This window comes from Microtus ochrogaster, chromosome 1 (assembly GCF_000317375.1).
Source record: "Microtus ochrogaster isolate Prairie Vole_2 chromosome 1, MicOch1.0, whole genome shotgun sequence".
NCBI lineage: Eukaryota > Metazoa > Chordata > Mammalia > Rodentia > Cricetidae > Microtus > Microtus ochrogaster.
Window position 1 is genome coordinate 93636440 of NC_022009.1, and position 11989 is coordinate 93648428.

Sequence of the window (11989 nt, forward strand, 5' to 3'; positions counted from 1 at the left end):
AAAAAAAAAAAAAAAGAAACTGAGGAAGCAAAATGCTGCCTTCATTTAGGGCTGATGGCTTCAGCAGACTACAAACATTCACACTCAGATTTGAAACCATGGCCACAGGATGGGAAAACACTGCGTCGTTTGCAGTTCCTCCCATACACATACCAGTGTTCTATTCACACAGAGGTAGAAACTATGCAGTTTGATTAGTCACCTTTGGCCATTCTCCCTCAAATCAGCCTGAGCAGATGGGAGTGTCACAGCATTCAAAGTCCAGCTGTAGTCCTGCTGCAGACAGAAGCAAACAGCTGTTCCTCTCTCACTACTGAGAAAGGGCATAAGAGGTCAAAGTTTGTGCTAGAGTTTAGAGGACTTGGAAAATATGATAATTCTAAGAATCCATTATCTGCTAATACCATATTAAAAACATACTTGTCTTACGTTTATGATGTGAATTACTAGCACTTGGAAAGGCAGCCGTCTAAAGGCACGCAGGGCCCTTAGCTCTTAGTCCTCTTTACTCCTCAGCTGTTAGCATTATTCTTGCTCATGGGTAATTTAGAAATTAGATCCTAAATTAAAATGACAAAGGTGTAGTGTGCAAATTACACTGAGGGAGAGATAATGGGTTCACCCTGGGCAGAAAAGAAACTAAAGCCTAGTCTGGTGGTGGGCAGACTAAAAGAATTTAAGGCTCAGTTTTATTTCATTAGGAAGCTGAATAATAATTATTTTTGTTTTAAATTTTTTTTTAAAACTTTCCTTCTGCTCTGGCTGATTAAAGCAGAACCTTCCTCCAGTTCCACTGCATCGTCCCATTGTTTTAGAGAGCTCCAGTTCACACTGGTACAGCTTCACACCTACAAGTCATCCATCCTCTGTTAGGTTCATGACCTCCGATGAGGAGATTATGATCCAGAATGTTTTTTCACATCTTACCCTTCATAGCTAAGTTACTCAGCACATGGTCTGCTACTCAAGGGTGAGTTAGAGATGGTTGGCTGCAAGCATCCAGCCGAGACTGCAGGCTTACTCCTGGATCCGCCCACATCTCACAGAAAAGGCAACGAGTCTTCTGTAAACGGCTCCCATGAGTGAGATGGTGAGCACCACTATTCCACACACGAGGCTTAATGCCCATCGTGGGCCCAAGTAAGTGTACACATGGCTGATGAACACAGGCCCGAGAATCCGTGCTGCACTTCCAGAAGCAGATAACCAGCCCATGTACATACCCTGTAAGGGGATAAGGCAGAGGACAACAGGTTCATTCAGGGTTAGTTATTTTAAAATAAAAACAGTAAGCAGGGCACTTTAATCCCAGCACTCAGGACGCAGAGGCAGGTGGATCTCTGAGTTCAAGGCAGCCTGGTCTACAAAGTGAGTTCTAGGACAGCCAAGGCTGTTACACAGAGAAACCTTATCTTGAAAAACCAAAAAAAAAACAAACAAAAAACATGATCTGAGAGAGTTAGGACAGCTAGAAAAAAACCCATGTTTCAAAAAATCCAAAAACAAAAAGAATAAAAACTGACCTGAGCTGGAAAGATGACTCAATGAAATCAGTAGTGTTTGCCTTTTAAATTCAAATACCTGAGTTCAATCCCCAGAACTTAATTTAAAAGCTGGGCATCTGGGACATGGGGGGGGGGGGGGGGGACTGAGTAAATTTGATCAAAATGCAGTATGTGAAATTCTCAATAAAAATAATAAAGAAATGGGGCATGGTTACAGGTGCATGGAATCCCAGAATTGAGAAGTTAGAGATAAGCAGAACCCTTGGGTTCCCCAGGCAGCCAACTAGCCTAGCCTACATACATACTGAGTTCTTGGCCAAGGAGTGCTGGTACTAAAGGCATGAATCACCATGGCTGCCTGTTCATTTAGTCTCAGAGAGGGAGAGTGTGTCCCTTGCAGCTGGAGTCACAGGTCACACAGGCCTCCTGACCTGGGTGCTAGGTCCTAAACCTCAGTTCTCTGGGAGAGCAGTAAGCACTCATGACTGCTTGGCCATGTATATCCATCCCCTTAGTTTGCTTTTTAAGGATGATCTTACAGTATAGTCTAGATTTGCCTAAGAGTCACCCACAGCAGCCTTGACTGGCCTCAAATTCAAGATCTTGTTCCTGCCTCAGAAATGCTGAAATGCGGAGATTATAGTCATGTGCCACCACAGCCATCTCAGGTCAATTTTATCTTTTATTTTATTTTATTTTTGGTATTTAGAGACAGGATATCTCTTTGTAGCCCTGGCTGTCCTGGAACTAGCTCTGTAGACCAGACTGGCCTTAAACTCTCAGAGATGGCCTGCCTCTGCTACCCAAGTGCTGAGATTAAAAGCGTGCACTACCATTGCCCCACCAATTCTTAAAGATTAAGATAATTTGTGGCCATTTATATAACTGCCATTAAAAATGAAAGTTAGAAACATATAGAAAATAAACAATAATATGATTATGAGTAAGTGATGCTACACATATAAAATGAAATGGTGTCTCACTGAAAGTAACTGAAGAATCCATGACATACTCCTTAAACTGTATATACCCATTTACATAGTAACAGAGAAGGGACTAGAAATGGAGCCTGACTTTATTAAAATATTAGTAAGGGGCTGGAGAGATGGCTCAGAGGTTAAGAGCACTGGCTGCTCTTCCAAAGGTCCTGAGTTCAATTCCTAGCAACCACATGGTGGCTCACAACCATCTGTAATGAGATCTGGTGCCACCTTCTGACCTGGCATCCATGCAGACAGAATGCTGTATACATAATAAATAAATAAATAAATAAATAAATAAATAAATAAATAAATCTTTTTTAAAAAATTAGTAATTATGACCTCTCTGAAACTACTATTCATATTGTATCTATGTATTTTTGATTTTATGTAATGAATACAGAAATTACTTGTTTTGTGTTGTTTGTGTGGGCCCAAGATCAAACCTAGTGTGTCGGCATTGCAGGATAAAAGCTCTACCACTGAGCTGTACTCTAGCCTACGAAATTTTTTGTATGTGTTTGTATTATTTGGAGCTGAGTCTTACTATATAGCCTGGCTGTCCTGGACCTCACTGTGACAACCAGGCTGGGCATGAACCTGCAATGATCCTCCTGCCTCAGCTGCGTGGATGCTGAGATTACAGGTGTGTGTGACCACACCTAGCTCAGTCCTGACATTCTTATTTAAAAATTAATTTTGGACCAGGGCTTTAGCTCAGTGGCAGAGCACTAGCCTAGCATGTGCAAAGCCCAGGATCCAATCCTAGCACTACAAAACAGTTAAAATACATAAAGGTAGGTCTCAGTATAGCTCAGCAAGGTCCTGGGTTTAATCTCCAGCACAACACAGAAACGGAAATAGACATAGCTGCCAAAACTGTTTAAGACTATCGTGTTTTCATCTCTGTAACAGCTGAAATCCAATCTGGCTGCCAATTTTGGTTTTCTACTATCTACTTTAAGAATGAGTAGAAGAAATTTAATGTTCAGAGATTTTTTTCCAAGACATCTGAGTTGTTCTGACTTAGCAAGTTTGTGTTTTATCAGATAAATCTTACCACACATTACAAAACTTCTGAGTGATGGAATCAGAGGTAGAACCTAAGCTCAAGACTGCATGGTATACAAGTGAGCTCCAGCTCCAGAGCCAAAAAATCCATCTCTCCTGGAAAGTTAGCTTTTTGTTTTCTTTTTTTCATTTGAAATACTAAATCAGATTTTAAAGTCTGCTAAGCCAGCTTGTGTAGGAACAGAACTATAGAAAGGAGATGTGGGAGTTACAGTTTACATGGCTGCAGAGCTATTACCTGGGGTTTGGGTCCTAGAACTTTTGAATATAGTGTGTAGGACATGACGTTGCAGGCTGGATAGCCTACTCCAACTAGGACAGCGGCTGTCAGGAGCTGGGCCAGATGGATCACCGGGGTGTACAGGCACCAAGCTTGTTCAATTGGGCACCCAGTTGGCTGTTGACTGTGATCTTCTCTCAGAGAGCTCCAAAGGTCAATGATAATTTCCCCAAATGTAGTATTAGGGATTGAACTGTTGTGTAGATCTGAAAAATAAAGTTAAGATTACGTATCATCCGCTACTACTAAAGAATGGCAGGGGCTGATGCTACAGAGTTAAAATCACCATACCTTCCCACTGTACTTTGGGAAACTGATTTCCCCAGGGTAACAAGATAAAGAAGCCGACCCATACAACCACGAGTCCTCCCAGGAGAATAGCACGCTCATCAATCCTGTTGAACAGAAACTCTGATTGAAACAGAAATGCAATATGAATTCACAGTTCCATTATGATAACTAAAAAAATTTAAGTAAAATTGTTATACAATTCATTATATCTATCAATTAATGCAATGCTAAATAGAACCCTCACTGAAGCACCTAGTGTACACCTGAGCCCCAGCACCTAGGTTCAGGGCAGGAACTATAGGAAAGGAGTTCAAGGCTAGCCTGGGCTACATAGCGAGCCCCTGTCTCAGGGGAAAAAAAGGCTTCTCTAATAAATTGCTGATTTCAGATTAGGGGGCTGGACTCTAGATGATGAATGCATTTGTCTTTTCCTACAGAAAGGAGAGCTTGTCAGTAACTATTATGGCAGAGACTCAGAACCAGTGTGAAGAATAATCATGTCTATACATGCCTCTACTCATTTTAAACCAACATTTTAAGAATATTAACCATTAGGACCATTCATCAGCTAATAACCTGTGCTAACCCTCTATGGCAGGCTGACATATATATCTCAATATGCAGGCCTGACTCCGAAACGCACACACAGAAAATCTATGTAAGTTCAATTTGTTCCTTGAGACATGGTCTCGATATGTAGCAGGCAGGCACGCATGGTCCTCTTGTCTCAGCCATCAGTGTAGAGGCTTTAATAACCAGAATTTTCCAAACTTAATCATTCAATCTCCGAAGACACTGTTTTATGCCAGTCCGGGGGTGGCACAGGCCTTTAATTGTAGCACTAGGGAGGCACAGGCAGGCGGATCTCTGTGAGTTCAAGGCCAACCTGGTCTACAGAGCAAGTTCCAGGAAAGCTAGGACTATGAGACAGAGAAACCCTGTCTTAAAAAAAAAAAAGTGTTTTATGAATTACATTTTTAGTAATATATACATTAAAACACAATATATAACAACAGTTAGTGTACAGTTATTAGGTAAGGCATTTTACTTTACCAAAATGATGGAATAAAATATAATACCATGCATTCTCAGTAAGTTTTTATCTTTTTGCAAATTTTCAAGAACTATAATACAGCCAGGTATGGTGGTGCATGCCTTTATCCCCTGCACTCAGGAGGGTGATGGTCTACGTAGTGAGTTCCAGGCTAGCCAAGGCTACACAGTACACAGTAAGACTCTCCCTTAACAACAACAAAAGCTGTAACACATGAGAAAATGTGCTGGCACATTCATTTATATTAGCACTGTTTCGTGTTTCTTTTTCAAACAAAGATGTGAAATAAAACTAAAAGCATAGAACTTACTTTTTGGAAAGTAATTTAACCCCCATGAAAACAACAACTGCCTCAACTCCGAGAGCAGCGAGAATTATTCCATCATAGAGCACAGCCTGCTCCTGGGTCCAGGCGTACATGTCCATTGTTAATGGGGTGAGGATTCTAAGAAGAGAAAGTCAGGCTTACTCACTTAAATGACAGTTGTTGCTAAGAATTAAGTATAAACGTTTATAATAATACCACCAAGAGTATACAGAGCTTTTCATTTAAGTTTACATAAGGAGAACAGTCACAGTGCAGGAGGTTTGCAAAGAGGAGACACCGTAAGTCAGTTACAGTCCCACCCTCCCAGCAACTATTCACGGTTACACTGTGGTTGAAACTGATCCCTTCTCTTGGTGGAACTGTGAGCTTTAGGGTGAGACTCTATGACTAGCCTCCCTTTGGGGAGTCACATCTACAAAAGTAAACTTTTATGTTGACATTATTTTCAAAATCAGAAATTTATTTCAGTTTTGCTGGAAGTGCACTTTTTAGACGCATTGCCCTCGCTATTAAAGTGTGTATGTTCCAGCAATGTCACACTGTCGTGTTATTAGTGCCGACTTATCCGAGCCTAGGGGATTCTTCCTTCACCAGCACTTTGTGTGTTTCTTCCCTCCCTATGAATACCTCTGCCTTTATATGCCTGTCTTCTTCTTTGTCAAGTCTATCCCTACAGTCTACCATCTTCTGTTGGCTGACAACAAAACGGTGTATTTTTAAATGCAGCATTAAAAATAAACATAGTGTCTGAGACACTGAAATCAGATGAGCTGATACAGAAAACAGATGCATGCTCTAAGGGCTAAATGGTTAACATGTGCCCTGGCACTTCTTCCTGGGTACAGGCCCAAGGGCTAGCAGACACTTACACAGCAGTGTCACTCAGCTTAGCTACAGGGAGCCAAAAGTGGACAGGTGAGTGGGCAGCCAACTGCCATAGCAAGTTAGGCAAGTCTGATATACCACAACGAGAACCCTGAAACCTCACACTCAATGAAATGAGGCATGCATAAAGCAAAATGCTGCACGATGCAACTTATGAGACAGGCCATCAGACTGGTGAAGACACGAGGAGGAGCTGAGAGAGGCTGTGCAGCCTGTTTGGGATGATGTTGAGGTGGTTCTCATGATTCACAAGGTTGCGACAATACTTAATGCCATTGTATCCAACTTTCTCAAAACAGTTAGAGGGTCTGGAGAGATGGCTTGCAATTAACAGCACTTGCTGCTCTTGCAGAGGACTCAGGTTTGGTTCTCATGACTACATGATGGTTCATAACCATCTGTGATTCCAGTTTCAGGGACCCAATTCTCTCTTCTGACCTCTACTGGCACCAGGCACACACATGGTGCACTTATATTACATGCAGGCAAAACACTTATAACACATTTAAAAAAAAACTAAATCTGAAACTTAAAAAAAAAAAATTGAAATTCTGGGCCCAGCTGAACAGATCTGTAGGCCAATTGCAGGAGGCTGAGACCGAAGCGTCACAAATTTAAGCCCTGCCTGAGCTACCGAGTCAGTTTAAAGACAGTTGGATGACTTATTGAGAACTTGTCTCAAAATAAAAAGTACGTAGATTGAGAATGCGCCTCAAGAGCAGAGCACTTGACCAGCATGCTTGAGATCCTAATTTTAACCCCCAATATTAGAGGGGAAAGGTTAATGTGGTGAATTTTATGTAATGCATATTTTGCATTAAAAAATGTTTCCTAAAATGAGTTATGACTTTCATGTGGATGAGTAATTCTGAAAGTATACACACCAAGCACATCTACTGACACGGAAATGTTAACAGTTATATGGAAATAAGCCAAGTGATGACATTACAGCTATGAGAGTTTTCATACATTCTTCCCCTCCCCACATGAAAAATGTGAATGGCTTTTTACCGTGTGTGTGTGTGTGTGTGTGTGTGTGTGTATGTGTGTATGTGTGTGTATGTGTGTGTATGTGTGTGTGTGTATAATGCTGCATTTGCATATTATTTTCTCTTTTAAAAGAGTCATGTGATTTTTAAAGAGGATGAATGAAACCTACACAGTTGTGAATTTTATAATTATCGATCAAGGATTAAATAGAGCTAATATCACCATAATTAACAATACATGTTAATTATGTCATGATATAAAATCTACATGCATTTATATTCAAATTGGTCATGTTGACACATCCATTTAATCCCAGCACTTGGAAGGCAAAGACAGTCAGATCTTAAGGTCAACCTGGTCCTTCATAGAGAGTTCCAGGACAGCCAGGTTACACAGATCCTGTCCCAAAAATGAAATGAAAAAAAAAATCCAAAAATTTTAAGAAAAAAATGTGCCTTACATAATAGGTTTTAAAAACAAAATCTATATAGAAAATTAACACTACATTAAGAAACATGGATTAGTAAGTAATTGGGTTTAAATAAAGACAATAAAACTTACGTTTCAAAAAGGGCAAAGATAAACAAAACCACAAAAAACAGAATATTGGTAGCCACAACAGCAACTTGATCAATACATCCTCCGGGAATCTGAACTTCATCTGTATTTTCTATAAATAGAAAAGGAATATTACCTATATGTGTAATTTTCATGTGATGATAAAGTAATATGAAGGGTTAGCTGGGTGTGGTGGCTCACATCTGTAACCCCAGCATTTGGGAGACTGAGCTGGACGATCACAGCAAGTCTGAGGCCAGCCTGTGCCAAGGGGCTTTGGGCAGAGAGAGGGAAGGAGAGGGAAAGAAGTAACAGGATTCAGAAAGGAAGTAGTTTTCAAGAGATATTTACATAAAGTGGACACATGCCGAGCAGTGGTGGCCTTTAATCCCAGCACCTGGGAGGCAGAGGCAGGTGAACTTGAGGCCAGCCTGGTTTATAAGGGTGGTTCCTGGACAGCTGGGACTGTTACACAGAGAAACCCTGTCTCGAAAAACCAAAAAATAAATAAATGAACATAAATGTTTAATTTCTCTCTTCCCTGTTACTGAAAAAGTTATGTTAGATTTGTGCGGATGAAGGGAGTAACAAGGGTAGCAGGCAGATGAGAGGCTGGAGGGAATGAGTGGTATGTACTGTGTACATATATGAAACTGTCTAAGAATCTACTAATCAGAAGTTATGTTAATGCTGGCCTTGGTAGGTATACACAGTCAGCCCTGCACTCAGGGGGCTTAAGCAACAGAATCATGAGCTGAAAGCCAGCTTGAGCTATATAACGAGACCTATCTCAAATATAAAAAGTATTTGTATCTTTGCACGGCAGTAGATTTAGAGGGCAAAGCATAATTTCTCGCCTTGAACTATGTAATTAAACTCTATAAAGTACAGACATTCCTGACACAACTTCAAAGGTATATACATATATACATGAGCCATATATCTGCTCATGCCCATTCCTATGTTCAGTGTGAATGATGTAAATAACACAAGAATGGACATGTACGCTGGGTGTTGGGTGGGGGGCAAAGAAGCATGGTGTGGCTTTTCCTGACACAGAAAGCTCATGTATGGTCTTGAATGGTGCCTGCCTTTCTACCTGGGGAAAGGAGGTTTGGGAGTGGCTTCTGACTCTTCTTTCCAGTCACACCAGAGTATGGCCACCTTCATCCAGATCCCTTCACACAAGCAGGCCCCTAGCCCTTCTGCCCTTGTACTATTTGGGGTACACCTTTCTAATTCTTAGTTACTACCTCGGGCCTGTCCTGACTTCTTGAAAGAAATACAAATGATGCCCGGTCAGGCTGAAATTTCCTACATAGATGGTTTTTACTGCAGGCTCTACCCAGGACTGGCTGCTGTAAGGAATCTCAGAAAGTTATCCCAGCTGAGGAAACTGACTAAGTGTCCCAATTACAAGAATTTTAGGGCCAAGCAGTGGTGGCACACACCTTTTAATCCTAGCACTCAGGAGGCAGAGACAGGAGGGGTGGATCTCTTTGAGTTCAAGGCTGCCAAGGTCTACAGAATGAGTTCCAGGACAGCCAGGACTACAAAGACAAACTTTCAAACACACACACACACACACACACACACACACACACACACTAATAATAATAATAATAATAGATAATTTTAAGGAAAGACAACAGTATATTGATCCAATTTTTAAATTAAATTGGTTGTTTTTTATATGTATTAGTGTTTTATATGTATATGTATATGTTTGGTGGTTGCAGAAGTCAGAAGAGAGCTTCAGACCCCTGAAACTGGAGTTACTGAAAGTTGTGAGCCACTATGTGGGTGCTGGGAACTGAACCCAGGTCCTCTGCAAAAGCAGGAAGTGCTTTCTACTGCTGAGCCATCAACACCACCTGTCCCCAAATTTTATGTAATTAGAAATTACAATCCCACTCAAAGAAAACTTCTTTAAACTTGACCATCTTTAAATATTAAAAAAATCATGTAAGTTTTTACCAGATACATTTTATCAAGATATTTATTAAAATATAAAAATAATTTTATGTGAAAGAATTCGGTAAAATTATACTTTGTTTTTGTGTAATTTTATAAAATCACTGAGCAAATGCCATCTTGCATTTTTTCAGATGGTTGAAGGCTACAATCAGTAACTAAATAACACCTAAGTAAAATATTCCCATTTACCAGATTGGGAACTTATAAATAAAGCAAAGAAAGAGTTATGGACTGGGCTGTGTGTAGAGTGTCACTGTGCAAGCACGAAGATCTGAGTTTGGATCCCAGCATCCACGTGAAACTCAAACGTGGTGGTGCTAACCACTGTAACCAGCACTGGGGGAACAGAGACGGGGATTCTTGGGCTCACTAGCCAGCCATTCTATTCAAAATGGCCAGCTCCAGGTCAATGAGAGACTGTCTCAGAAAGTAGGGTAGAGAGCAAATAAGGAAACATCTGATGTAGGACCTCTGACCTCCATGGTACCTGCACACACGTGCACTCATGCAGACACCACACACCCACAAAACAATTTGAAAGATGAAAGTATACATTTATAAGATAATAGAATGCCTACTATCATGGTTAAGGTATGGGAATTGCTGGAAGCCAGGTGTATGTAGCACAGCTGGGATCCCAGCACATACAAGGCTGAGGCAGGAGGATCTCAAGTTCTAGGCCAGCTTTGTCAAGCATGTCCTGGGCTACATTCTGAGACACTGTACTGAAAAAGGGTCTTGAAACAAAAAGGGCTCCCTGTTCCAGGGTTACCAGAAGCATGGCAAGGAGCACAAGGGTTTTATGACACTAACTCTTTGAAGAACACAAGTGATTTTTATTTTTTTTATTTTTGTTTTTTTGTTTGTTTGTTTGTTTTGTTTTGTTTTGTTTTTTCGAGACAGGGTTTCTCTGTGGTTTTGGAGCCTGTCCTGGAACTAGCTCTTGTAGACCAGGCTGGTCTCGAACTCACAGAGATCTGCCTGCCTCTGCCTCCCGAGTGCTGGGATTAAAGGCGTGCGCCACCACCGCCCGGCCACAAGTGATTTTTAGCAATGGCTTTTAGCCTTGCCAATAATAAACACCACATAACCGACAGGCATGGGTTCCTTTATTAATGTAGAGTCCTTTCACCTTTGAAGATATTCCCCAGTCACCTACCATATGGTACTTAGAGGCAAAAGCCATATAAATACAAAGTGAACAGAGTCAGAACTTAAATGGAGCCACACAGGTTAACAGTACCTTCTCGAAAATTCACGCTCTTACATTGCCGTCCTGAGTCATCCACACGGTGCTCTCTTAAAAAGAAAAGCATAATATTAATAAGACCTTAATTCAGAAGCATGTTTTTTTAAGATTTATTTATTTATGAGTGCTATATCTGCATGAATGACTTTAAGCCAGAAGAGGGGACCAGATCGCATTACAGAGTGGTTTTGGGGAATTGAACTCAAGACCTCTGGAGGAGTAGCCAGTGCTCTTAACCTCCAACCGCTGAGTCATCTTTCCAGCGCCAGAATCAGTTTTCTTATTACTGGCACCCTATCTTTTCCACAGTCCAACACAATTTCTTTTACTGACTTCTGAGAAATAAGAGTTATTAATTTCTAATAAATATAACCAACATATGTAAAAAAAAATCTTTTTCTTTTGTCAGTTCTGGGAATGAAATGTAGGGCTCACCCATGCTAGACAAGTGTGCCCCAAAGCCTTGAACTGGGCCTCCAGTGTGAGCACCAGTGAGAAAAGACATAGCACTGTTGCCAGGCTGCTCTCAAACACCTGGGTTGAGTAATCCCCACACCTCACTCTCCTGATATCATATAAAACTGTTTCAAAATTTACCTAGAAGCATACATGATTTACTTTAGTACATATTTGAGGTTTTCAATGTTTTAAAAGTTGTAAGTGGCTTTGGAAAAATTAATGAAGTTCTCTAAAAAATATACTAATATGAGGTTTGGTAGCATACACCTATATTCCCAAAACTCCAGAGACTAAGGCAAGAGAATCCTGAATTCTCAGGCAGCATTGGCTATACAGTAAAACTTTTTCTAAAGCTAAAGTTT

At 40.7% G+C, this 11989-nt stretch overlaps 1 protein-coding gene across 2 annotated transcripts in view; it reads right to left on the reverse strand.

The window, feature by feature from the left end:
* Positions 1 to 20: 20 nt before the first annotated feature.
* Mfsd8 (major facilitator superfamily domain containing 8) overlaps positions 21 to 11989 on the reverse strand; it is a 52280-nt gene continuing 40311 nt past the window's right edge. For both annotated transcript variants that reach the window (XM_026782847.1, XM_005343932.2), the window contains exons 7-12: positions 11163 to 11218; positions 7946 to 8054; positions 5492 to 5626; positions 4128 to 4231; positions 3795 to 4042; positions 21 to 1224 (exon numbers count right to left, since the gene is read on the reverse strand). In XM_026782847.1, the coding sequence (XP_026638648.1) occupies positions 1018 to 1224; positions 3795 to 4042; positions 4128 to 4231; positions 5492 to 5626; positions 7946 to 8054; positions 11163 to 11218 (859 nt within the window). In that variant the 3' untranslated portion in view covers positions 21 to 1017. The remainder of the gene's footprint in view (positions 1225 to 3794; positions 4043 to 4127; positions 4232 to 5491; positions 5627 to 7945; positions 8055 to 11162; positions 11219 to 11989) is intronic.